Raw genomic sequence first — 27,935 nt, 5'->3', positions numbered from 1 at the left:
ATGGCTGCAGCTCCCCCAAGTTACTGTTTTGTAGCCTTTCCTCCATGTTCTAAAGATGGGCTGGTGGTGTTTGGAAAGAACTCTGCACGACCTAGGGATGAAGTACAGGAGGTGGTCTACTTTGCTGCTGCAGCTCATGATCCGGGAAGCAAAGTTGAGGTAAGGGTGAATTGCTACATTCAAACTGTGAGAAATTATTGTTATTGGAAGAAATGAACGCTGTCTTGTTTTCTTGTCAGATTGTGGCATCCTTGTTCTGTTCACTCAAACCTGTCTTGAGTAGAGAGGAGGCAACATTTTTTGAAAGTCCTGAAAGTGAAACTTGGAATGTAACTTTTTTTTTTAATTGAGGAAAAATCCATTATCTGTACTTTCTCCAGCAGACAGGCTGAACTGTTCACATCTCAGATTCCTGCACTGGGTAGCCTATTGCTTGCCTTTTCCTTTTAAGGGAAAAATGTCCTGGCCAACTGCAACTACAAGCAAATTTTCAATTTGTCACTTGCTGTATGAATTGTTTTCATTCATGGTGGTTGTTTGACAGTTGTAATGGCGCGTGGCTAGCTAGGCATGTTGCAAAACAGGTAGCTAGAAAACTCTGACTCAAAGAACTTGTGCTCTAATAAGGAATGTGAGAGGAGGAAAACGAGCATAAACTTTTTAAGGCAAACATAACTCTTGCAGGCCAAACATAACTCTCCTTCATACAGTTGGCTTTGATGACATGTTCTGCAGCGCAGGCACCTGCATCATGGTCAATTTTCAGTGCTGTGGCTTCTCTCTGAATCCAGGTTGGATGTGGAGTGCCAAAGCTGGATGCTGATGCCATGGATGCAGGTTGAAAGGGACCCTGCTGGAAGTAATTTTAATTACAGTCTGTTACTGCAGCCTCACTTTAATGACAGGAGAAATGAAAGGATAAGCAGATGTGGAAGGGTGAAGCAAGGGGACAAATGAAACAAGAAGACAGGAAGAGGGGAAAGTGTGCAGTGAAGGTGGATTGAAGAGACTGAGGCAGCAGAAGGAAAGACAAGGATTGGTGGGGGTAGCCATTTTAGCAGAGGACACAGAGCCTGATCTGCACTGTCAGGAGCTTTTAGAGTCCACAGGTTCTTGCTCTGGCTGCCAACTGGCAAAGCAGGAGCTTTGAGGTTCCCTGCATTCAGCTTCCTCCTGTCCCTGTGGCTGTGCAGAAGGCTGAGGACACTAGGTGTTCTGCACCGGGCTGGCGTGTCTCATCCCTGCAGGTCCTTTATGGATATAATTATCGCTTTCTCAGAGGAGATCCTAAGGCCAGTGCCAGTTTTAATTCTGTCTTTCAAGTGGGACGATTTTCAGATTTCAGAGGATTTGGCGTTGTTCTTTCTAACAGTTAATGTTCTCTTGATTCCTGTTGCTACCAACATCTAGTACAATTCATGCATTATTAAATGATTTCATCTCGGATATAAAGAAATCCCCTCCCCCTGTCCAAAAGCACTATCTGCTGTTAATTGCAGTGCTGTATTGGTAGCACTACTGTAGACCTGTGCTAGTATACAGAACACAAGTGTGACAATAAGACAAGAAGAAAACTTCAGAGCAGTTTTTTTGAAGCTTCTCTTCATAGAACTGGAAATGAAAAAGAAGTTCTGTAACTGTGGAAGAAGAACTTCCAAAAGCTGCTCTGGAGTGTTTGTATCCTTAAAGGAGAATGCTTTGTAAGAGCTTAATGTTAGAGTACTTGATTCTTTTGGTCTCTTTGCCCCGTATCTTACTCTTTGATGAGATTGTCATAATTTCCTGAAGGGTAAATTAAGCCATATATAATCTATTATGATCTCTCTCCCACCCCATGATTAATCAGTTTAATGTCTTTTATAGAATTCAGTCATAAACTGGACTCTTTTTCCAGTCCTTTTGGAAGCGGGGAGCAGAATCCCTTTGCCTGGCGCACCGCAGTTTGTAGGCTTATTCTGCTAACCACTATCTGCAAGCCTTCCCTGTAAATGTTGATTTTTTTTGTTTTTTTTTTTTTTTTTTAAATTAAGGTAAAGTTTGTTGCAATGTGGTGAAGATGCGCTTTTAGACAGGGGACTGGAGTGGACTAATACTTTTTTTTTTTTAAAGTAGGGGCTTAAGCCGTAATTAGATGGGTACTTTGGCCTCTGCTAGTCAATACTACTGCATAATTCATTAGCTAGCCTGAGGTTCTGCAAGTACAGTGCTGTACAGAAATATACAGGCTCCAGATGTTTACCGAAATTCTTCTCGTTTCCTCCCAGCACAGAATAAAAACATCTTCAGTTGCTCTGGGAGTAGTGCAAGCAATCGCTTATCACTAAGCATAGATTTAGTTGTTAGTTTTTCTTTAAAGTTCAAGATTTTTTTTTTCCACCTTGAGAGAGGGAGTGTGTTCAATTAAACACAGGTCTAGCAAGGTCTAGCAAATATCAATGTTGTATAGTAATTCTCTTTAGAAATAACCCTTTCTTTTTTTTTTTTTTCATTTTCTTTTAAAACTGGCCACTTCAAAGGTCTTTAAAAAAGTATCATAATAATCCCCTTTCCTGTAGGAATTGTGAAAGATTGACTGAATCAATAAAGGCTCTACAATCCAAGTTTTAGGCTGCCTGATTTGCTTCTAGATTTTGCTGTTTTATGAACTTAAGGACACTAGTGAATAAGAAGATTGCAATTTCAAACGTCTTAACACTTTGTGATAGCAGAACGGAAGTAAGGTCTTCAGTTTTTGCTAATTAGCTGAAATGTGTGTATTTCTCCTATTGTAGGGATGTGTCTAAGACTACTCTTGTCTTACGACAAATGCATACTCACCTATAGGCAGAGCTTGTGCAAAGCCTGTTAATTCCTTCTGTACTGTTAGTGGTACCTCTAAAAGTTGCGAAAAGCTTTAAGGAAGGGCTTGAATTCAACTGCTTCACGTTTTTTAAGTAGCAGACATGCAACACTATCCACCTTTTAAGCAGACTTACTGAGTTGTCAGAGGTAATTAGCTAATAGGGGGAGTGGAGAGGAGTGTCAAAGCTTCTAGATGTAGCCTTTGACATATTCAGAATTATTATGAAAACTGCCAACAGTTCAATTATTGTTGGGTGGGTTTTTTTTTTTGCTACAGCTTTCCTTCCCTTGCATTTTATAAAATTAACTAAACAGGTCTGAGAAAATTAAATGTATGATATTTTGCAAATGGAAAAATGTCATTGACCGATTCCATGCTACTGTTTTTCTAAGTCAGTAATTCTTTGTCCCTCTGACTAAATTTTCTGTCATCCATCCTAGCGTGGGTTTTTTTTCTCAAATGAACAGTTTTTCTTTCCATTCCATGTTTGTACTTTTGCACTGGTTTCCTATATTAGATACATGATCCTTTACCTTCACTGGGCAATGATGGTGGACTTGCTTTTCATTATATTCTATTCTTTGCAGGTAATGTAATCCAATGTGTATCAAATTTTGATTACTTCTCCGTGACTGTCACTCACATTCTGTTAAGAGGTAGTTTTCAATACACTAACAACATGGGTTGTTTTATAACTTTTCTCAGGAAGTCTGTATCCTATTTATGTTCCGTGCTGCTCACGTTTGCAAATGTGATAATGCACAATGTAACCAAAAATGGCACAGTAGTTGAGCTAGATTATTGCCATAAAAGGAATCAGGCAGACTATGCTATATAGCTGTCAGCTAGTTTGTGTCAGGGCCTTAAACAAGGGAATTCAGTGAATACTGCAAGTCATTTTAAGCTTGATCTTTGTGGCTCAGTCTACCAGACAAGTAACCCTGCAGCTAACTCATCAACATAATTCCTTCCCTCTATGTCAGCAGGTTCCCAAGACCCTGAACAATGGGGCTTTTCATAAAGGTCTGCTCTGTGTGTGTGTGTGTGACAACACTCTCAAAAGTTTGTTCTTGTTTCGCATTGTAATTTTGCAGTGGCAGATGCTGATCAGCACTCACCCTTGTTGTAGTGGTTAGTCTAGTAAACTTGTGTGTGTAGGTGAAATATTGCTCCCTTAAGCATAAACAGGGTCCTTTTTTGAACTCATCTACTGAAAGTAAGTGTGTTCTTTTTTCCCCAGATATGGATTTTAAAAATTTTTCATGTGTTAGTGAGAATTCATGTTGTATGAGTTTCAAGATGCAAGCCCTTCTGTCTTATTTTTAAGGTAGATTTTACTGACTAGATTTCTCTTGTTCTGTAGTAACCTGCTGCTTGCTGTGGTTTCCTTTCTCCTGAAGAAGTCTTGGGTGGATGACTTTTTCCTAGCTGAATTTTCCAGATGGATTTTTTTTTTTTCTTTTAGATCAACCTCTCTTTCTTCTAATCAGACCTTTTATCCATGATTTGAAAATAGTCATGATTGCTTGGTACAGCATAGAGCTGTAAAAGCTCTTTTATCTTGATAGAATGCAACTTCTTATGGAGGAGTGGAGGAGGGAAAATAGAAAGGATGGTCTATGACAAAGTCTATCAAATTGTGGAATATGCAAAATTTTTCTAATATATTGGTATTAAACTCTTCTGGGCTTAAAGCCAGCACTCTGTGGGGTAGGAGGAATTTTGTGTTCTCTAAAACTTCGTGGCACAGTTCGCCATTTGTCTTTTGGTGTTTTTGTGGGGGGGGGGGGGGGGTGTTCTCTTTTTTGTAATAGGTTTTCTTTTTTAAAGGATACCATTGTACCTCCCCTTGCTCTGAGTTTTCAGAGGAGCAGTAAGATTACTGCTGGAGCAGTAAGCTTACCACTGGAACAGGTTGCCCAGAGAGGTGGTAGATGCCCCATCCCTGGAAACATTCAAGGTCAGGTTGGACGGGGCTCTGAGCAACCTGATTTAGTAGAAGATGTCCCTGCCCACAGCAGGGGGGTTGAACTAGATGACCTTTAAAGGTCCCTTCCAATCCAAACTATTCTATGATTCTGTGATTCTATTTGCTGTGCATTGCTCTGAGCACTGCAGACAAAAACTCACCTGAAGCTAACTGAAAGGTCTCTGTCTGGTATTGCAAGATAGATATAAAGCTTGGAAAGCAGACTTTTGCTGTATAAAGGTGGCTTTGTATTACCTGGAGGTATCTTAATTCTGGTATTTGTAACGTAATACCAGGCATCATGCCAGTGCTGCAGTTTAGTTCTGGTATACTTTGATTCCCTCTTATGCCAGCTGTTTGGGTTATCTGCATTATATCTGAGGGTAAGATGTTCAGAATCTGGTAACAGAAGCCAAGCAGCAGCTGAATCTACTGAGAATTTGCTTTTTGGGAAGTCTCCAGATTAGATTGACAGTGCCATGCTTGCAGTCATGTTACTGCAGCCTTGAACTTGAACCTGGGCACCCCCACTATGATACCTCCATGGGTAAGTGTTGACTGCCAGGAAACCTTGAAGAAACACAGCAGTGTCTGTGCCCATGATGAAACTTTTCATTTACTCTATGTAGATAAAAAAGGTTGTAGTCTAAAGGCTTACAATTCAGGGATAGTTTAGGAAGCTGCTTTTTCTTGCCTCTCAGCTGGGACCCGATAACTGGCTATGTAAGCAGCCTATCTCATGACACATGTGGTCAGACAGCTTACCTCGAGCCACCTTGTTTAAGCTAACTTTTAGACTTCGCACAGAGATAGAGGATAGGCATTATGCAGGCAGACAGCAACTAATAAAAGAGAGAAAGCGGTTGCTGTCTTCAGCAGAGTCTATCGCTTGGCTAATGTGAGCTTTTTCTCTGTTCTGCTCCATTGCAGGCCACTGGCCTTTAAACTAATGTGTTTGACTTTGCTTTGTAACACAATGCACGAGCCGGCAGCAGTTCAGAGGCAGAAGCCGTAATCTCTTGGATGTTTCTGCCCTCTCAAAGCTTCTGTTTTCACTGTAGGAGTGCTACAGTAAAACAGTGTATCCCGTCTTGACCCAAACTGTTTACTTGTGGCAAAACAGATGTGTGAGCAGGCATTTCAAAGTGGCCAAGCAAAGAAATCAGTCCTAGGATATCTGAGAGTTCCAAGGATATCTTTGTGATGGGCTTTTTGTGGCTTCTTTGAAATCCGTTTCTTACCATTTTAAAAAATTAAATTAATAAGCTTCATCACTATTTCAGTTTTACTTTTGCTCGTCACCCAGGAGACTGCTAGATTTGCAGTCTTAACGTTCTTAAAGAACAAGAAGTGAATTCTTGACTGCTAAATCAACTCTGACATATGGTGTCTCCAGAGGGTGTTCTCAGCCTTGAGTGCCTTGCTGCACTTTGCGGTATTTTATTTGTTTAAAGATATTTATATTTCATTTTGTTGAGCACATTTCCATACTGTGGCTCACATGCCTGAGGCTCCTTGATGGTTGATAGAGTAGGTTAGAGTAGGTCAGAGGGTGTGTAGTTCTGCTTTTTTACAGGGGAGCTTTTTGGCTTTTTGTAGCTTCCCTAATTCTTTTCTAGAATAAAATCTATCATCCTTAGTCTTCAAGATAAATGACACTGCTAGGGATCAAAGGCATACAGATTCAAATTTTACAGTTATTGGTTGCAATGAATAGAAACAGCTAGGAACAATACGCAAATACAGAAGCTTATGTAAAGTGTACTAGGGTCTTCATAAGAAGGGAAAAACTGTTCTTAATATGAAGAAGTAAGGCACTCTACTGTGGCAGAAATTAGTTTTGTTCTGTATTTATACACTTAATAAATGTTGCTGTTGTTTATATCTGGCTACAACATGAGGATACAATTAATAGCATAGCGTGTGTTTTTTGAAAGCTAGCTACCTGAGGATTCATCCTGCCGCTGGAGAGACTTTTGTTCGCTATTCTAGTCCACTAGAACTGACTACTTGAGATGGACCCAGGCTAGATTTATCCTGGTGTACGGCTGTCCCCTCCACTGTGGCACAGCAGTTTTGCTGCTAGTAGAGTATGTCATGGGAGCGCTTAATGGGTGTTGTAAAGTCCTCCCGGTGTCTTATATATACTTAGCTTTGTTTAGTGTATACTTAGCGCTACTTAGTGCATAAGCAAGCTGTGGTAACAGCATCAGCTAGCCACATCTTCTGTATTGTGTGCTACTGCTTGTGTATTTCTCTTTTCAGAGAACGGTTATTCCCACTCCTTTGAGCTCTATTGCGTTTGTTCCTGTAAATAAGCAGCAAAAGAATTACCTGTAAAACAGACTGTCAGGTACATCCACAGGAGATGGTCTGAGGGACTTTCTTGAACAACCATGTTCTAGCTTTCCAGTCCTCCACTTCACCAAGATGGGAGGGCCCAGGTAGCCCATGTCACCTGTGGAATTGCCTCTCTAGACAGTTCCAACCAGACCCTCAGTCTCGGTGTCTTGATGGCCATGGAGGCAGCAGGCTGTGAGACTGTCTCATCACATTTTTGCCATCCATCTTTTGGAAGGGGTTAAAAGCAGCCATCATGCAACTTCTCGAGTTAATAGTACAGAGATTTTGTCTATTTTCAAATATGTGCTATGGTACAGCAGCGCTTGAAGTAATTAAGCAAAGAGTTAACACCAAGTTAGAGCCTGGACTGATGGGGGGGTGGTGTGGGGGAATCTCTTCTGTAATCTAGAATCTTATGACCCTTCTTCAAAGATCATTTCTTTCTAAAGCAGTTCCCTGACTATTGCCTTTGTTATCCAGGGCTGAAGCCTATGTGATTTCATTGATATTTCATAATGACCTGACTGACAGTGCTGGGAATCAGGCTTCTGCAGCCTGAGTACGGTAGAAGCTGCACAATAGTTTCTTTTCATTAATGAAAGAAGAAATCTCTTGTGCTTATGACTGTCATGTCTGTTTTTGGAATACCTCCAGCATATCTGCATGCCCTAGCTAGGGTGGGAGGTACACTTGTGCCTTGTACTATACTTAGAACTGCGTTGATAAGATTCTTTTCTTGATACCGTAAGTGAAATAAAAGAAACGTCATTAGTTTCTAGCCTGCTCAATTCTCTTTAAAGATGTTGGCTGCATCTCTGGTATGTGAAGTCACTGTTCTTTACTTTTATATTTCCCGATGGGAATTTACTGTCAAAGGGCATGATGCCAGTTTTGCTGCTTTCAGGGTTGGAGTTCTGGCAAATCAATGGAGCCTGACACCACTCACTCACAGCTGTTGCCACCAAATGTATCAGTATTCTTCTGTTTTTAGCATTCATACTCAAAGAAAAATGTTAGTGTTAGGAAACGCTGAGGCTGGATGCTTCAGGAATTTTAAAGACAGGGCTGGTAGCAAGCAGAATCACAGCAGTACCTTATGTCTATTTGATTTGTCATTGCCTAGTTTGGCAGAGCTCTTGGTAGAACAGGCTGCTATGCTGTTGTGCTGCAGGGATTTGCCAGATCAGTGGGGTGTAGGAGAGGGGATGGGAAGGTTGTGGTTTGTGCTTGCTTTTGAAATCTTGTCATCATCTGAGCTCCCATTTCTAGAGATCTAGTGGCCAGTGAGGTTTTTTGGTGGATAGGGTTGTCTTTCCCTCACCATTTCCTTCCATGTCTGAGCTGTTATAAGCATATGTTCTAATTTCTGTGGAATAAGTAGCAATGGTTTGCTGTGCTGCAAATCCAGCAACTGGCTTTAGTTGACCTACCTTTACGATTGACGTGTCTTGGATACAGGTAGATAGTTCAGTTCCTCTGTTTCCTGCGTGAAGATATTCTTTTATCTCGAAAAGAGTTTTCTGATGTTATTTTAAGGGGGGTGAGGGAGTTATGAACAGTGAGAGGTTTAAGTTTAAAATTAATAATCTATTGTTACTCTGGACCCTAATTTTTTGAGAAGTTCATACCTATTATTAACAAATATGAAACAAATGCCTGCCTTTATACATCAGTCCTATTGAGTGCCTACTTTTCTGCTTACTGGAGTAAATAGTTCTAATGGGAAGGTTAAAATCTCATCAAGGCTTTTTCATCATTGTCAATAACCATAGCAAAGGATTGTTGAACAAGAATCAAGTCAATGGTAGTTTTACAAGGCTGTGTGATCTACTATCAGATTGGCATGGTTTTCTGTTATTTAGGTCTTCTAACACAATTTATATAAATAAGGCTTGAACATTGTCTATGTACATGAGTTATTTTTATGGAAGCTGAAAATAATAACATGAAAACATGGTCCATGTTCGCTTGTCATTGGGTTGGGGGACATGAAGAAGCAATATAGAAGGTGACAGCTGTATTCTGTTGGTTTGTTGTCTCACTAGCTCTCCAGTGCGCTCAGCCAATTGCCTTCGTTACAGACCAAAATGTGTTTCTAAATGAAAGAGGTGCATAGAGAGGCCTCTGGATGTTTCCTGGCCTCTGATAACATAGTTACAAAGCAAAAGCACTTTTTTTCAGAATGCTCTGGATCCTTCAGGCAGGAGCAAACAATCTTTCCCCTTTCTCAACTGCTATCATTGAAAATAAAGTCTTTATAATAAATAGCAGCTTTGGAAATGCTTGGGTTTGGAATGGGGCCCCAAGTAATAAGTGTTTGGTAGCAAGGATAACCAGAATATGTTTTGGAGAGAAAAGGCATTCAGCATTTTTTTAGCCTAACTATCACTTTTCAGAGTGTTTTCATCATTTTTCCTTCTAGAAAATCAAAGTCTCAGTGCAAGCAAGCTTGTATAATAGGGCTATTCAGCCAGAGAATGCTATGCAAGTGGGGGTTCATGGAGTACTAAGTCTCCTCCACACTGTGTCTAGGATTTCGCTTTCTGCTGTGGAGTTGAGAAGATTCATGTCCTGGATGGCTGTGCAGGATGGCTCCAACTAGCTGACCACCTATGAGATGTCAGGAGCCAAGACTTGTGCTGTGCAGGGGTTGGTGTCTCCCTGGCTGCAGACCTGTCTCCTGATAGCTGCTCCAGCCATGTTTTCACATGTAATGTGGGAAGGTGCTTGGCCCAACCCCTTTTCCTGCTGTTGCAGCTCTGTGTCCTCCTTTGCACATCCAGGAAATAGTTATTCTCTGTTCACTCACAAACGTGCATTAAGTGCTAATCCAAACAGCACTGACCTAAAGCTCTGAAAAAAATTTGCACATAATGTCAAAAATGAGATTTGCTTGCTGACAGCTCAAATGGAGCAGAGGGAGTCTTGATAAGAAATGGCTGCTCCAGCATGGTTTGGTGAAAAAATGAAACAAAGGGTGAAGCATATAAAGTGTTTTTATTAGGTGGATCTTAGCTCCTGGCCAGTGCCAGATGTTGTTTCACCTCAATAGATGAGGAATCTGCCTCTACAAAATCATAGTGTATTACTACATAAGCAATTTGGTCAAACAACTTGGTCAAATATTAAGGATTTTCTCCAACAGATACAGCAGATTAAGTCCCTGTTGGGGTCTTATTGCCTAAGCCAAAAATCAAAATTAAGCATGTCCCTACTCTATTTTTAATTCCTTAGAACGGAAGAGTTCCCTCCTGCCTTTTTTTTTAATCATGTGTCCTCTGTAAGAAATCATCCTCTTATTTCACCTGTAATTTGCCTGGTTTTATAGAAAGATGACAGTTTGACCTGTTTGCACACAATTCCTAAAGAAGGTGGCAAGCTCATTTCTTGTGTCCTTCTTGCATGGTCAGAGTGAAGGACTCTAAAAATGCCATTTCTCATCAAAGATGCTGTCATACATTTTAATTGAATGCTAGATTAACTATTACTGTAAAAATCATTGCTCAAGACTGGAGGCTGAAGATGATCATGCTGTGTAATCCTTAGAGGGGGAAAGGCAGGTTAGAAGAAAAATAGCTTCTCACTGCTAATCATCTTAGACTGATTTCTTTGGCTTTAAGTTTTAATGTAGATGCAGCATTTATTTTCATGGCAAACAGCTTTCAGTCCACAAGTCCATTCTGCTCATCCTGCTCACTTTGATATGTCTGACCAAATATTCCTCCAGAAAAATGTTGCAGATTACTTCCTGCAAGGAGGATGTTACAACAGGAATGCTAAACATGAAGAGCTGTCTCATAAATACCACAGACAGCTTCAGTTTCCTCAAAAGAAAATTCTGTGGAGTTTGGTTTTTGAAGAACTTAATGTGACCTCAGTAGTAAAATGTAAAGCCCGTTCCTTTGGCTTGTGCAAGCCAATGATCTAATGATGGATCAAGCTCTCTTCCATGCTGTCTGGGAAAACAGTGCTTGTTTTTAAGTCCTAGAGCAAGAGAAAAGTAAAGAAATCACTCATTATCTTTCAAATATGTTTCTTCCTTGCAGTTTAAATGACTTCTGTGCAGCCTTCCTCTGTATTTTTGACTTGTCAGAATATATCCACAGACCTCTGGTTACAGTAGACCATTTAAAATAGCAGAAACATTTTTAAGCAAAAACAATGCCTGTGTTTTATTTGCTGTGACTGTTTATCACAGCATTTCACCAAATCTTTTCAAGTCTTGATTTTTTTTTTTTCTTTTCTTCTTCTTCTTTCTACCAGCAATCTCAGTCCTGGGGGCAGCTGCAGGGGAGGCAGCAAGGGAGAGGGGGAAGCCTGCTAATGTACTTTGTCCAGTTACCATTGTTACACTATGTGCTTAATAAAGTACTGGAGATTGTGCTTAGGTGAGATGGTAGAGTGGTTTGATGTTGTTACTATGTACAAACATGATCTGTGTTTCTTTTCTGTAACAGTACAGTCTGTCTGTTGCTGCTTTCCACTGATTCTTAGCACTTGGGTTCTGCTTGACTCTTTGAAGCCTGCAACTATGAAGAGAGATGTATTTTCCCAGGCTTTTTCAATATAAGGATGTAAAGGTTCAAATATGACAGTTAAATGTTGTTTAAAAAAAAAGTCCTGCTCATACTCAAGATGTGGGCTTTTTTTTAATGTGTCCTGTCTATACATTGAAGTCTTGTGTTACTTCAGTCACAGCATTAAATAAAATGCTTGCATTTTATTTAATTGTTTTGCTTTTTCTCTTTCTGCTCTTTCCGCAGTGCACGTATATTGAGATTGAGCAGGTGCCGAAGACTCATGCTATTGTGCTGAGCAGGCCCTCCTGGCTTTGGGGGGCAGAAATGGGAGCAAATGAGCATGGAGTCTGTGTAGCTAATGAAGCCATCGTGACCAGAGAACCAGCTTCTGAATCTGAAGCCTTGCTTGGAATGGATCTTGTCAGGTGGGTGGCTTGCTAAGCTGTGAGCAGCCTTTTAAACACCAAAGGTTTAGATGATGATGATACCGGGTGACAGCTTTGTGGTGTTGGCATTAGGAGATTTTAAAACAGTGTAAGCAGGAGACCTGTCTAGGCTGAGCTCCAGACACAGCTGAGTTAACACTTAAAACACTTGGAATCTGAATTTGGCTACCAGGTATGTGCCAGTCTAATGTGCGTTCACTAAACCTACCTTGTCTACCTACCCTACAGTCTAGCAGTGGCTATTCTGACAGGATAAGAGAAACGATTACATTATTAGTAAGAAACTGCTAACTAATTTGTAACATCAGATTGCTGGTGTGCCTTCCATTCTCCCCCACTTTACGCCAGCCTACTCTGACGTAAAAAGCTTATCCTGGGCTTATAGCCAACTGTAGGCATAAACAAACTACTATGCCTCACTTCAGCCCATGCATTCCAATGCAAACCATTGCCCTTATTTAAATGCTGGCAAACAAACTCCTGTAAGTCTGTTCATTGAAGGCTGTCTGCCTAAAAGGCTTGTGCTGCACTGTAAGTCTCCCTGCATGCTGATCTTGTAGTGAAGAGAATTTAAAGGAGAGTTGGGTGGGGGAAGAAAGCTGCAAATGAAAGAACGAGAGAAAATGGTGCAAACTTATTACAAAGAGGAAGAGAGCAAATGGACTCAATTTAGTTTAAACAGACATAGAACAGGACAATGACCACTTATTTAAGCGAATCAATGTCAGATCCAGTGATCCTGCTGGAATTTGCTCTGGGATACTTAATGAGCGGGCTGAACCAATTTCAGGCTAATTCTCTTTTTTCTTGAGAACTGGTGAAAGATGGGAGGGGTTCTGGATGACTGAAAAAGGTTAAATGTTGTGGCTGTACTTAATAGAATTTAAAGGAGTTGTGGTTATAGACCAGCTTAACCTCAGTTCCTGAAGGGGAAAAAACTCGCTTAAATATCAAGGAGATGAAAAATGTGCAATTATGGCTGTTAAGTTAAGGAAAATCCTGTCAAATCATTCTACTTTACTCCTGTAATAAGTTAACAAATTTTATGGATAGAGGATAGGAAATAGATACCTTGATTTTTAAAAGGGCATTAAAACCTTAGAAGGTATTCTCATAAGCAAGCTGGGAAGCATGAGTTAGGAGAAATTGTTGTTAGGTGTATAGCTGCCTGAAACTGTAATTGTAAATATTCTCTGACTGTAATGATGGCTCTGCAGAAATAGTATCTGGTTCCAGCTACCATAAATCAAGAGGAATATGAGACAATGGGAGAGAATGCAGTGGAAATGGGAAATGTGATCAGAAATCTATAGAATCTGACCAATGAGAAAATCATGAGGGAATTGGGGTTATGTTTCACTTTGGTATTTTCTCTAAACTCTGTATTACTGAAGGAATCTGTGGAGAAGCTGTACCTAGGAGGACTAATGAGTTTAATTGTATCGAGGGAGACTGAATAGATTCAGGGGGCTCTTTTAAGAAAATGTAGGACAAGCTTTTGTCAAGAAGAGGGAGGTATTAGGTAACTTTCCAAGCTCCACCTTTATTTTTCCCAACTGCTACCGTCCTTTGAAACTTTAACAAACCATTGGTTTAGATGCAGAGTTCTGCTTATTTTGGTCACAGTTATTGCAGTCTCAAAATACTGATTTGCCCACACTAGCAAATCAGGAGATATCAAAATAAGGAGAAACTGGTCATAAACTACCAGTGATCATCACCTGTAATTATTACCTTCCCTTTCTTCCTTCTTATCTGCAGAAGAAATTGTCCATAGCTCGAAGGCAGAGAGTGCTTCAGGCAAGGAGAACTAGAGGTGTGTTGCAGGCTACCAGCTGTCTCTCGTTCCAGCCCAAGTGATTCTTTCTCTTGCTGTGAAGACTTGGCCAGTTGCATTAAGCTCATCTGTTTTGGATCACCTCATAGAATAGAGAGCCATCAAGTACAAAATCAATCATATAGGCTGCAATGAAGCAGCTGGCACCAGCTCTGCCTCTTTTTACCCATCTGCAGAACAGGCTAATTCTATTGCTCAGGATTTATTGCAATAAAAATAAACTGAGGAGTTTTAAACCTAATTAAGAAATGCACGTCTCTGCTGACCAAACTTTTCTCACACCTATGTATATGTTGGACTTCTGCATCTGTGTCAGATCTTTGCTGAAGGCTGAAGACTGACACTCTCTGTGTGCATGTATGACTAGCTGCTTGCAAAAGAAACTAAAAGCTTTATACTCTGAAACATATTCTTCAGAGCAGGTGTAAGAGTTGTCAACCCAGGAATGTCATCCAGGTAGAGAATCAAATTTTCCTTGAATGCTCAGGCTCCCCTAAGAGTTTGCTTCTACATTCTCTTAAATTGATTATTCTTTTTCCGTAGAGGGGATTTCCTCTCTCTTTGAACTCATCTGGAATTGTCACTTTTCAGTTAGGATTTAAAATCCAGCCAACATGGGCAAGTACTGTAGGTGGGTGTTGTAAGAGCACATGGTGTTAAACAGGCCAGAGGCATCTTTCAGCAGGGTAGCATCATTCTGAAGTCAGCATGTTTTGTTGTTGAAGTAGGAAATTGAAAATTCATCCTGCAACCTCATAGACAAAGCATTTTTTTCAATAAAGACCACAATGAACATCAGTAAAGATGTATTTCACAAAGTTCTTAGCTTGTTTAGTAACTGGCTGCTGGCTTAATGACTGAAAACAGTGTGTTCCCCAGTATACTTCTGCATCTGAGGATTAAGAGAGATATCTTCAGATTTGTAGCTTGATAGTGTATCACAGCATGTCAGAACATATGAGTGATTCTTAAGAAATGAATAAAGTTAGTGTGATTGACTTGAGGGGTAGAAGTTGGTCGTACTCCACGCAGGCTTGTCCCCATCCCGGTTTATCTAGATGGAGAACATGAACCTAGTCACAACAGACAGAAAAATTGAGAGAAAACAGGTTCCAGCACAAATTCCGAAGAAACGCTTCTTTTCTGTTCTAGGGGTTTATTCAAAAGCTGGTCTTCGAAAGCTCCACCAGTATTGCTGCCTTGGTTAGCTTATCAGGATTTTCTTCAGATATTCTTCCTTGACTGGCTGCAGTTTGGATTTGTTTTTGTTTTTGTTTTTGTTTTTTTCCCCTTTATAAAGCACCTGTTTACTTAGGGAAGTGCATTCATATGAAGAGATGCTGTACTGTTTTGCTTATACTGATACAGTTAGAGCAGGATAACATTATGATACAAAAGTATATATGAAGAAACCTGTAAAATACACCCTCATTTTTGCATTGTTGTCTTAATTTTTAATCCCTATGTGTTTGTAATATTTCTTTGTTATTTTCATTGCTGGTGCAATCACTTTTTTCAGAGCCACACAGAGATGCCAATCTCGGCAAGCAGTCAAGAATGCTCTTTAAAATGGTATTAATTTGTTTACCAATTTGTTTCCTTAGAGACATCAAAACCGAATAAAGTAGAATGTCATCATCATGTGTGTCAGTTACTTCATTTGGAAAGTCTGCATCTGTAACTGATATGTGAAGTTGAAAAGCTTAAGATAATGTTGTTTTGACAAGATTATAATATGCTGTGATAGCATATTGGAGGTACTGAAGCAGTGGATTGTACTAAATCACTGAAATTTTCTTAATGAATAATTCAAGCTCTCTTCTGGGGGTGAAATTACCTAAAACTTTTCTTCCAGCTCACCTTGAAGGTACTCTGAAATGTGTTAGTGGGAGGGTTATGCTGCAGTTACCCAGGATATTGATGCTGAGATAACTGGCAAGACCTACAGTTTTGTGGAGATGAGCTGTGTGGTTGTTCTTTAGAGTGGGTTTTTTTTCCTTTGTTTTTTGCTGCCCCTTGTGACTGACAGGTAGGAGCATCCAAACAAAAGCAGAGTCTAGGCCTTTGTTAAATGGAAGTAAATGTAACTTTGGAGCCATTTGCAAAAAAATTATCTAAAAGATACTTCTTCAGCTTGAATCTCTGCTGTAGTTCTCTGCAGAGAAAGCTAGATTATAACCATCTCAGAAGGAAAATTTCAGGGAGACATTATTAAAAATTTTAGTGTGATGTTATATCTCTTGGCAGGTTTTGATCTAATAACCTAATGCTTTTGGTCATTGGCTGGGGAGAAGGGAGCAGATTATCACTGAATGTAGTGACTATATGGTCACCAAGGTACTTGTCAACCTATTCATTTACCTGTAGCAGTGACAACTCTTGGAGTTGTCTTAGGGAATAAATAAGACATGCTTTTGGACTGGGTTTTAAGTTCTGGCTATAGTATGTGCTAAGACTGGCATCTCTGTATTGCTCTGAAAAAGCGATTGCACCAGTGATGAAAAGAATGAAGGAATTATGTAAATGTATAGGGACTAAAAATGGAGACGACAATGCAGAAAAAGTTTCAGCTAATAAGAGAAACAAGACAAGAGGGAAAGACTCTATAAATGCAAAGTAAGAAGATGATGGGGGAGAAATTGCCACTCTAAGTTAGGATCTAAAATGCTAGTTGGCTCTCCTTTGTCACTAAGTGATAAATAGGTGCTGCTGAGAGAGACGAAAACACTGCTTTCAATTATTCAACCTCAAACAAAGCTACATAGATATGACTGTGCACAAATGCTTCTCTCTACACTGTGCAATATACATCAAAGGATAACATACATCTAGCTTCCATGGCCAATTAAATATTGGAGCATTGGGAAAGAGAAGTTAAAGAGAGATTATAATACTGAATACTCCTTCCCTTTTTTGATCTCTGGCAATACTAATTTGCAATTTCCCACTCTTCTGTACAGAAAAGTAAACTTGCATACAGCTGTTACTTTAAAAAGACCTTTGCAAATTGTCCTTCAAATTTATTCTGCCTGAGGGGGGAATAAATAGGGCATTGCATGTTTACAGTGCAGTTGAGGCCATTGGTTGGTAATCGGACTCTTTTTTTTTTTTAAAAAAAAACCTAAAAACCAGCTGTGATAGGCTTGAGAATAAAGAACCAGTGTAGAAAATAAAGACTTGAAACAAATCAAATAATTTACTATCTCATCCTGTAATTCTAGTAACTCATTAAAGCAAGAATTCTTACACTAGGCATACCTGACACTTTGGTATTTTAAAATCAGATCAGTGCTGATGTTTAAAATCAATAACTTATGAAGACCTCACTGTTACATGTCTGTCTGAATCTCTGTTTTACCCTTTTCTTACAGACTTGGCCTAGAAAGAGGTGCAACAGCTAAAGAAGCATTGGATGTAATAGTTGCTCTGTTGGAAGAGCATGGACAAGGTGGAAATTATTATGAAGATGGGAGTTCATGCCATACTTTCCAAAGTGCATTTTTGATTGTGGACAGAAATGAAGCCTGGATATTGGAGACTTCTGGAAAGTACTGGGCAGCAGAAAAAATCACAGGTCAGATTATCACTCACAGCAAACTTCTCTTATTATAAATAACTGTGAAGAATTGTCTTGGAAGAATTGGTCTTAAAGTCACTGAGTTTAAAAAAGTAACTAATTTATGCAAGTGTTTGATTAAATCATCGATTTTAACCTTCTTCAATATTTGTACTACTCTTACTTTTTTTTTAAATGTCAATTTGCATTGGCTGATGTAACAGCATTTTCTGTGAAGCTGGAGATTGTTACCTGTATACATAAGCTATGTAAAAATCATCATGCTTAAATTTTTATCTTTGGTAAGTGTTGTATTTTCCCAGATTTATTTGCTATTTGGAATGTGTCAAGTGTCTTTTCAATGGAGTGAATGCCCAAATTGTCACTTACAAATCTAAAATATTAAGAGGGAAGGATAAGCATTGATAAGGATAAGCTTTGAGAAAAGGATAAGCATTGATAAGGATAAGCTTTGAGAAAAGGGCTTGTGTTAGGTGGTAAATTGAATGGGCTGTGCTGGTTGCTTTACTGCAATAGGTATAGTCCCCTCATATCCTCATTTTTTATCTATCTGATACTGCAAAACAATACTTTTCTGCTCTTTAAACTTGTAGGTGGTTTCTTTTTCTGTATGTGTGAAGCCAGAGCTGCCAAACTAACTTCTAGATTTCACTGGCTTGGTGGCTGAACTTATTTAAAACTTTGCCAGCAAATGTATGCTGCCTTAATACGATACTATTGTCTAAGGCGTATATTTAATTTGTTCACTGTTGGTTTTAGTTTTGAAGGGATTTTTATTTTCATAAGACTAGGGCTTTTTAAAATTTATTCACGTTTGAATGAATTAAAACTTCAGGTAATTTAAGAGGATTTTTATCATCCATGCTTTGAGCTATGACAGATCCATTCAATTCTCTTTTCATTTCCACTTCACTGAAAGGTAGGAGATGGCAGATGTGGGGAGGAGGGAGGTTTAACTTTGTTGAAAATACCAAAGCAAAGAAATAGCACCAGGATGTATAATGTTGTGTGATGGCCTATTGTCAATTCATGCCATCAAATATGAATCAGCTGACCTTAGCAGGGATGGTGTTTTCCCAAGCAAAGCTTGCATTTTAAGGATACCTACAAGATGGAGGAAGTCTTCTAGCATAAACAGATACCAAACATAGAGGAAGGAAGACTGATGATGCTGTCCTGATAAAATCCCAATCCTGGAAAGTGGTTGGCTTCTGAGGTTCCTAGGATTATGCAGTGACAGCCTGCCTTCTTCTGTTGACCTACCAGGCTGATATTTGAAGAACAGTGTTTTTTACTTAGCCTTTTTAGCTGCATCAGCAATACATAACCTTCATGTCCCTCTTCCCAGCAAATAAACTGTTCCTTTCATCTGCTGCTTGCAGCTTTTTGAAATGATACTGCAGCTCTGTTCTGATTTTTACCAGCACATTTCTCTTCAGGAAGTCCCTGTGAGCCACAGATAGAGTAGTTTCCATCTCCTGCAGCCTGCCGAGGCTGCCAGGAGGAAAGGCTGCTGGCTATGTAAGAACTCTGTATTTCATACTTTGTTCAGGGGTTCTTCTTTGCAACCATAAGCGTGCCTCTTAAGCTTTCAAATGAATGCACAAATGCTGCTAAAACAGGGAAAATGTGTCATTCCCCAGTGTGAAGGCTTTTTCTTTTTTTCCTGACTCTGTCCTCAGAGTTGTTCTGTCTCTAGTATTACTGCTGCAGTTCTGTACAGCTTAGAGTGAATGTTTATCAAGCAACTCTTTGACAGTAATTTAAGGCTAAACACCATAAAATCCTTCCTATTACTGTTCTTCAGTCTGAGTGGAAAAAATTTATTTGCTTGATAAATTTTCATTTTTTGAAGGGCATCAAAACCATGAAATACTATTTCACACAAGTTACTAAATGTTATATTTAAAGAGCTCTTAAGGAGTGGCTTGCCTAGCTTGATACGAACACAAATATTCCTATCACTCAAGTCAAGAAAATTCCCTGAAAGTTATGCTGTTTGAAAGTGTGAATCAGAACAAACTGTCAGTGACCTAGTATAAGTCAGAACTCAATGACAGTGACTTTTTTGCAGACTGATGCAGAGAACTTCCTACTGTAAGTTGTTACTCATTATTTAAATTGCGTGCATGAGGCATTACAAAAGCAAGCTTACTTTTATGGAAGGCAGTATTAATAACTAACTGCTTTGGTTTCTGTTTAAGAAAACGTTTGTGCCAAATTCCAGAATCTGGGTTTATTTTAGTTTACAGATTTACTTTATCAGATCTTTCCCTGGCTTCCAACGCATTTGCTTTATTTTCTCTGAGGAGTATCTGCAGCAGCCACTGTTAGTCATGCTGTAGATATATGGATATAAGCACTGCGGTTTTTTTGAGAAAAGCAAATTAAAAAGCTCTTTAATATTCTTTGAAGGTTACTTACACTTTCTTTTTACTTCATGCCATTTGAAATTTTAAGATTAAAAATGAAGTTTAACTTAAGCCTATCTTGCTGCTTACAGTTTTTCAACTGGGAAGCTTAAAGCAATTGGTAAGCTTTTAAAAACATTTTCCAAATTTGATTTTTCAGTTTTGAGGGGCAAAGAAGGTTTATTAAACTAAATGCAGCTTTGCTGAAATATATTTTGAAATCAAGTCAGACCTCAAGCCCTGTTGTGACAGTGGAATACACCATTGGAGAAAAGATTAGGCAGGTGCCTTTGGCATTTGGAGACCACTATTTGGAGACCACTTCATGGTCAGAATATATGAGGTATGGATTGTGAAACTGGTATTCTGACTAAATAGCACTATTAATCACAAGGCAGTGTAAATACCTATGTAGGGCACAGAGAATTGAGCTCTGCAACCTGCAGTGACTAGTAATTCTGTGTATGTGTAGTTACGCAGTCATGCCAAAGGTACATCCTAACCAATGGTTTAATTTGTTCCTTAATTGAAATTACATTGTCCTTCCAGCTTCTCCCAGAAAAACTGTATTAATGATGTCTTTTAATATGTGGCTTTTTCTACAGAGGGGGTGAAATGCATTTGCAATCAGCTTTCATTAACTACAAAAATTGATGCTGAGCATCCTGAACTAAGGAATTATGTGAGAAGTCAAGGCTGGTGGAACGGAGACTCAGACTTCAATTTTTCTGAAGTGTTCTCTCTTGCTGATGACCATTTAGCCTGCTGTTCTGGCAGGGAGAGCCTAGAAAAGCAAGGTGGTAAGTGTTGAACCGCTGTGTGTGTAGCGGGATTTTTAGTGACTACTGCCTCCCTTCAGGCATTCTGTCCAGAACTATATGTGACTGAGGAGAATACCTCCACGTATAAATCATGTGGAAGGGAAGACCAGAACTGAAGACTGTCCCTAAACTTGCCCCAATTTAGGATGAAGCCCTTAATGTCCCCCTCAAGTTTAAGGTTTTAAAACAGTATAGCAATTATAAAATAACTTTCTTCACTGTTGTTCTGCTGTGCATGATGTGCCACTACATTTGTGCTTTGATGTAATTATAGTGGCCCTACCTAATACTAAAATTACAGTATTAAAAAAAAAAATGGCCTCATGTTTGAAAGTTTGAGCTCAATGGATTCTATGTTTTGGGAGGTTTGCTTAGGTTTTTGGGGAAGGAATTAAGATCATAGTTTAAAGAAGAGCAATGCTAGTCAGTTGCAAACTGAAGTCCCTTTTCTGTTGTCAAGCAGAACAAAGTTGCCAGAACAGACAATGTGCCAATTGTTGTAGCGAGGTGGGGGTCGGTCTCTTCTGCCAAGTAACAAGCGATAGGACGAGAGGAAATGGCCTCAAGTTGCGCCAAGGGAGGTTTAGACTGGACATTAGGAAAAACTTCTTTACTGAAAGAGTGGTCAGGCCTTGGAACAGGCTGCCCAGGGAAGTGGTGGACTCGCCATCCCTGGAGGTGTTTAAAAGACGCGTAGATGAGGCGCTTAGGGACATGGTTTAGTGGGCATGGTGGTGTTGGGTTAACGGTTGGACTCGATGATCTTAGAGGTCTTTTCCAACCTTAATGATTCTATGATTCTATGATTCTATAATTGCCTTCAGTCAAAGGAAGGGTTTATTTCCAGACCAAAATTTATTAATGACTATAGTTCACTGCAGCTGGCCAAAATAGCTCTGAAATGACCAGCCTGCAGCAGTGCTGACATATGTCTCTGTTTCAAGTGTGAAAAATGGTACAAATTATCTTTTTATAAAAAGCCCTTTACTACAGATGTGAATTTACTAGATTGATAGCATTTTCACATGTTGGCGAACGTCAAGAACAGTGTAGAGATGGAATATTTATTGCAACGCAGAGTTGCTGCTAAGGCTATAGAATTACATGGAGCATAGTTTGTGTCTGAGGTAGATACAGTAACTCTGAAGGACCATAGGTGAAAGGTCTTGATAAACCTGGATTATAGCACTAAAAGGCCTGAGGGCCCATACAGACAGATGGCTATGGCTGCAGATCTTGCAGACTGCTGGGTCATTCCATGTCTTCTGGTGGATTGAGGCACCCGTCCATGCAAGGGTAAGTCAGTGCAGGGTTTGAGAAGTTGCTGGGGAATCAGCTGTACCTGCTCAGGGGGTAATGCAAGAAAACATGGAGGTGCCATGGGGAGAAAGCTGTGATAAGACACAGGCAGGAAATAGAGTGAGAACACAGGATTCTTATAGATAATAGTTTGGAGAAAAATCTCAGTGTCTTGGTCTGCTGCTGTAAGACCGTGTGAATGTGAGATGACGTTTCAAAATTTTGACTGAGAGATAATGGAAATAGATGAGAAGTGGGAGATCAGGGTGCTCTTATTCTGCCTGAACTGGGGTAGAGGTAGCTTCTTAGAGGAAAATGGGTGTTTTATGTAAGTAGTCTGTTCACAGTGATTGCTACAGACATGATGGCCTTCTTCCTGAAAAGTGCCATTTAATGACATTTATCCCTACCTAGCAATTGTATGGGCTAATTAATGCTTCTTACTGTTCTCTTCTACTAGCTAGGCAAGTTCATTCTGGGTTTACATTGTTTAAATAGAAACTATTAACTGGGATTTGTTTCGTGCCCATGTCGAGTGTCACTGGTCAAAGGCTATTCAGGTTAAATTGTCGAGAGTAATAGACCAAAGCCTCTTCAGGCTAAATTCCTTCCCTGGGGTCCAAGCCGTTGACCAGTCAGGAATTTTTTTCCCCCTTCATATAGGTGACGTTTCTGCACAAGCTATGATTGATGTCCTGCGTGACAAGGATAGTGGTGTCTGTGTGGACTCTGAATCTTTCCTTACTACAGCTAGCATAGTGTCTGTTCTGCCTCAGGACCCTAGTTTTCCCTGTGTTCATTACTTCACTGGCACGCCAGACCCTTCAAGGTAAGCCACCGCACTGGGGTTTCCTGGGTGCACAGCAGATGATGGGTTGAAAGATATTAAACCCTGCTACCCGAATTGGAACATGCTTCAAGAGCATGTTCTAACCAGTAATGCGATCAGTAGTTGGTGATGTGCAATCTGACAGTCCTGTGTTACTGATCTGCATCTTGCTGCAATTCTAAATGGACACCACTGGGCTGAAAGGCTGGATCTGGAATTTTGCCTAAATTCAGAACTTCTAGAGGAAATGCAATTTAAGGAGAACCCAGGAACTACTACTCCAGCATAGTTGCTTTCCAGTGGGTTCTTGTTGAGATGATGAGGTTGTGGACCGTTTTAGTCACCTCTCTTGAACAGGTTGGTGCAAAATTGAAATGAAGTGTCTAACTAGCAAAGAGGGGATGTGTACTCTAGGTAGCCTTGTATGACATCAAAATGTTAACAGAGCAAAACACCTGCAACTCCCAGGTATCCCAAGTATGTTTTTTATTGGAGGGATGATTTCCAGTTGGTTTAAATGATGTCTTCTCTAGTTGAAAGCAGCAGAGGAGATAAGGGAACTCATGGGCCAGATCAATGAAGAAGTAATGAATTATCTTGTGTTTTAAACAGAATCCACCTGGGATTCACAGAAATTAAACTAAACCATTTGCAGTTATTCAGGAGATCTGCCACTTGCATTGAGGTAAAGAGGTTATGGGGAGAAGAAAATGGTGCCCTTGAACAGCTGACAGTCATTCCTGTAAGAGGAATGGTAATAAGCATTAGATGCTACTGAGTGCTACAGAAGTCATCCATGCCAAAGGAACTTTCCACCCACCTTGCATTATGCAACTCAAACATTCAGGGTTAAGTAAGGAGTTTGAGCTTCCTTACCAAAACTTTTCTTTGACTTCATGCAAATCCTTTGGGATAAAAAGGAGCAAGGCTTCATATTGTTTTGGTAGGATTTCTGTCCTTTTTAAAGGTGGAGAGTCTAACTGTAAAAAACCTTGTTTAGAGGCCTTTCTTGCCTTATTTTGTACTCTAATGCATTAAAAAGCGTTATTTTAAGTGCAGCTAGTGAGTCACATAAACTCTTAGTCAGCAAGGCTTCATGACAGTGATGGAAAGGGTAGCCGCAATGAACCTGCTGACTGTATGCAGGCAGTGGTTATTAATCATGTTTTGCAAAGTCTTGCACTTCTGGCAGCTTCTTTACTGCAGAATGCAGGGTGCTGTTTTGTTGTGTATCTAAAGGAAAGGCAGTTTCTCCATGCACTTCCCAATACTTCCTCTCAGAGTCTCAGGAATTAAGATCCTGGATTGCTGGGGTTTTGTCGTCTCTCTCTCTCTCTCTCTCTCTGGAGTTTAGATCCAAACTCAGTGTTGAAGTTGTTTCAGACGTGTCACAATATTGGTAACTATGTCTCCCCCCCGCCCCCCTCCCTCCCCGACATAAAATTCTAAAGTGCTGCTGGTTATATGCCAAATCCTCTGATATTGAGCAAGGTATGTAATCTTCCCTGCTCTACACAGTGTGTTTGTGATTTTAATAATAAATCAAATCTGGGAGGAGAAGAAGAGATGGCAGTGTGAACACAGGAGAAAAACTGATGTGAGGCTGAATGCTGAGATTTGCTAAAAAAAAAAAACACTTGGCAAGGAAAATACAGTGCTACTTTTCTGAAGAAGTGGCAGAACTAGCATGAAGGAGACCAAAGAAGCCTATAGGTAAAAAGGAGTAATAAAGTTTTACAGTAATTGGCAAACCTGCTTCTTTTAAAGCACATAGATTTATCTTGCTTGTTACCAGTACCAACTCTCTAACCTAGTGCGTGCCTAGTGTAGATGAATTACCTATGCTGTTCTGTTATCTGTTGTTTTAAAATAGCCTGGTGAACATTTCAATAACGTATATAAAGTCTCTCTTATTACTGCAAGCAGTAATTCTCATTTTTTTCAGGTCCATATTTAAACCCTTTATTTTTGTTGATGATGTAAAATTAGTTCCAAAAGTACTGTCTCCTTCTTTTGGCAATGATGATCCTGCTAAAAAGATACCTCGATTCCAGGAGAAACCTGATCGCAGGCATGAATTGTACAAGGCACATGAATGGGCCCGATCTCTCCTTGAGAATGATCAGGTAAGAGCTGTGGGACCTGTAATTAAAGAAGTAAATGGAGATTCCTAACTCCATAATTCACTTCAAAGTCACTCACTGAAAAACATTCTCTGAATATTCTTAGAATCCTTGCAAGTTTAGCTTGAATAATGACGCCCTCTGAAGGACAAACTATTCTGCATAGGTTTTTTGGTTATCCTGAGAGTGTTGCTCTGCTCCATTACTTTTACAAAGTGAAAAGTCAAACTGACAAGCTGATTAGCTTGTTCAATCCCCATTGTCTATATAGTTTTTTTCACTGGGTGCTAGTGCAACATAGTATCAGAATTCTATGATAGGATTATGGCAGGAATGTTGTAATTTAAATTATATACTGGATTAAGAAGTACATAGTTTGAGGTTTTTTTTTTCCTTGAAGGAATAATTTGCACACAGCAGTTTTGCAAGTCTCAGTTTAATGCATTTCTGTTAATTTTTAAGAATTAGCTGAAAGTGCCATGTGAGAAGAAAGGACTAGTGCCATGCAACAGGTACCTGAGGGCTGAAAACCTTCCAGTGTAAAAACCTAAAGTGTTGAAGGTCTCTTACGGGAATAAATTTCAGAAGAAATAAAGGCAGGAAGGGGATTACTCTGTACAGCTTTTCCAACTGATTGAGATACAACTTTTGCTGTCATAGTGCAAGTAGTTCAATAACTGTTCTTTGACATTTGCAATTACAACTACAGCAGTAAACTGGATAACTCGTTATAAGGAAGTAAAACAGAGGGAGAGATCACCAGGGCATGCCAGTCATGCTGATGTTGGTATTTTGGGGAATTTGTGGAAGACCCACATAGCCATGTTGAACTTCGATAGAGGACTTGCTTTTCTGCAGTTTTCCTCTGTGTGTATTTGGGTAGGTCAGAGTCTTGCTAAGATCCTAACAGCATTCAGACTTATGCATTAGCAATTAAGAAAACCACGGTAACCTTTGCTAGCACAAACTTTATTTAAACACGGTTTTGGCTAGGTGTGGTTTTTAATCCCTTGGAAGGGTTTAATTTAAAATCTGTGGCCTCTGTGGTAACATTGACTCAATGTGCAGCTGGCTTCCGTAGCATTATGTGAGATGCTGATTTAGGGAAGACCTAGAAGAGGTATGTCAGTATCTTATGAACTCTTCCCTATTAAAGTCCTACGGCGCGACACCAAAAGTTGTGTTGGAAAAGGAAATGTAGCTTTTAGTCAGGCTTCAGGCCTTAAAAACTGCCCACCTGAGAGCCTAAACCTTAGCTTAGGTGCTCTACTCTTTCTGCACAAATGCTGGTATAACTCAGAACCATTACTCATTCTAAATGCCTTTTTTTCTGGAATTCAATTTTGAAAGCTGCAAGCAAAACAAACAGCACAAATTAAAAAAATAGGAGACTTCAAATAACATCTGGATAAAACAAAATGACACCACCTTCAGGGGTGAATTTCCTGCCCAGAAACATGAAGAGAAATCAGAATGACACACAAAGCCTTCTCTGGGATCTGGAGTCTTAATGTTATTGCATTACACATAATTTCAGATCTAATCATCATCTTGCAGGTGATGATCTGAGGGATACACATGTACATACCATAATCTGTACAATCCTCGGGGCTTCTAGTCTTCTCATATAGTTCTGTTTGCGGGCTTACAGGCTTAAGAAGTTGCTTTACCTCTTTATCATGTGTACAAGCCTTATACCATTTTCCTCTATCCACCTTTCACTCCATCTTCCTTCTCTGCTTTAAACTTAGCAACTCCTGTTATTTTTTTTAATGCATAAAGTGTCCAGCACTGTTCCTTTTAGCCTTTGACCATCCAAAAAACTATTAACAGAAATAGTTTGTACTTAAAAAGGCTTTCTCATACTTAAAAAATACTTGAAAAGATCTCTATAACAGAAGAGAACAGTAAAATGCTTTAACGAGCCTGTTTGCTGGTTAATTGAGTTTGGTTGTTTCATGCCTTTAGGATAAAGGCCAGAAACTGATGAGGATTATGTTAGACCTTGAAAAACAAGGCTTAGAAGCAATGGAAGATATCCTTACTCGTACAGAGGTTCTGTGAAGTAGTGGATCTTTTCTATGACTGTGTTGACACAGAACTGAAGTTCTTCAAATAAAGTAAGCAAACACTTCAATTCTTTAGATACTGAGTTTCTGGTACCAGCTATCAGTGAATGTGAAATGTTGGATCCGATTCCGATCCTCCTCCTTCTTTTTTACTTCTTTTAAGCTAAGAGTGTTCAGAATCAGGTCCAAAGCCACCTTTCTACCTCAGTGCATCTGCTCGGATTGTCTCCAAAGTCCCTTTCCCCTATGCTGCATTGCAGGCAATTTTTTTTCAATTTCACTCTTGCTTGGGCTGGATTTTAAACAAATTTTATCTCATTTCAGCTACGGTGGCTATTGTTAGCCTTTTCACTGGAAGACTGCAAAGTCCTTCAAGCCTGGAAAAGAAAGTCTTCACACTTGTGAATTTGCAGGAAAAACATTTCTAGAGGAAAAAATGTTACTTGCTAGCTGTATCCGGTTAACAAATTGCTTTCCTTTGTCCAATCTTGTGGTGTTCCTGTTTGTGTATGTATATAGTGAAAGGAGAAAGTCACTGACTGGTCCAATTACTGTGTGCATGCTGGCTAATTTAGTACAGAATGTTTAAATATGTATGTTGGGCAACCAATTAAAGCAAAGATTAACTTCATCAGGCTAACTGCCATATTGTCATTGAAAGCAATCTGTTTTTTCCTCTGTTGCTCAGGACTAGGCTCGCAGCAAAGCTGACTTGCATTTTTCTCTTCTTGCTAATTCATACAAAGAATGGTAGAGTTGAAATCCCAGTTCTGAGGGGGCAGGAAGGCAAGTCCTGGTTCTTGACCTTGCTGTACGGGCCTCGTATGGGCATATCTGGTTACAGTAACT

General features: G+C 39.6%; 1 protein-coding gene across 2 annotated transcripts; it reads left to right on the top strand.

Moving 5' to 3' along the window:
- SCRN1 (secernin 1) lies at positions 1-27,723 on the top strand. Of its 2 annotated transcripts, XR_683601.1 has the most exons (8): positions 1-159; positions 11,918-12,099; positions 17,329-17,531; positions 20,551-20,745; positions 22,729-22,894; positions 24,840-25,020; positions 26,986-27,137; positions 27,411-27,723. XR_683601.1 is itself a non-coding variant. In XM_009587338.1 (7 exons), the coding sequence occupies exons 1-7, from the start codon at positions 1-3 to the stop codon at positions 27,079-27,081; spliced, it is 1,182 nt and encodes a 393-aa protein (XP_009585633.1). In that variant the 3' UTR covers positions 27,082-27,716. The 2 variants fall into 2 exon arrangements, 1 of the variants encoding a protein (XP_009585633.1); XM_009587338.1 differs by having other exon boundaries at positions 26,986-27,716.
- Positions 27,724-27,935: the final 212 nt, after the last annotated feature.

This window comes from Fulmarus glacialis, unplaced genomic scaffold (genome assembly GCF_000690835.1).
Source record: "Fulmarus glacialis isolate BGI_N327 unplaced genomic scaffold, ASM69083v1 scaffold1691, whole genome shotgun sequence".
In the NCBI taxonomy this organism is placed as follows: Eukaryota; Metazoa; Chordata; class Aves; order Procellariiformes; family Procellariidae; genus Fulmarus; species Fulmarus glacialis.
This window is presented reverse-complemented; position numbering and strand designations above follow the sequence as displayed.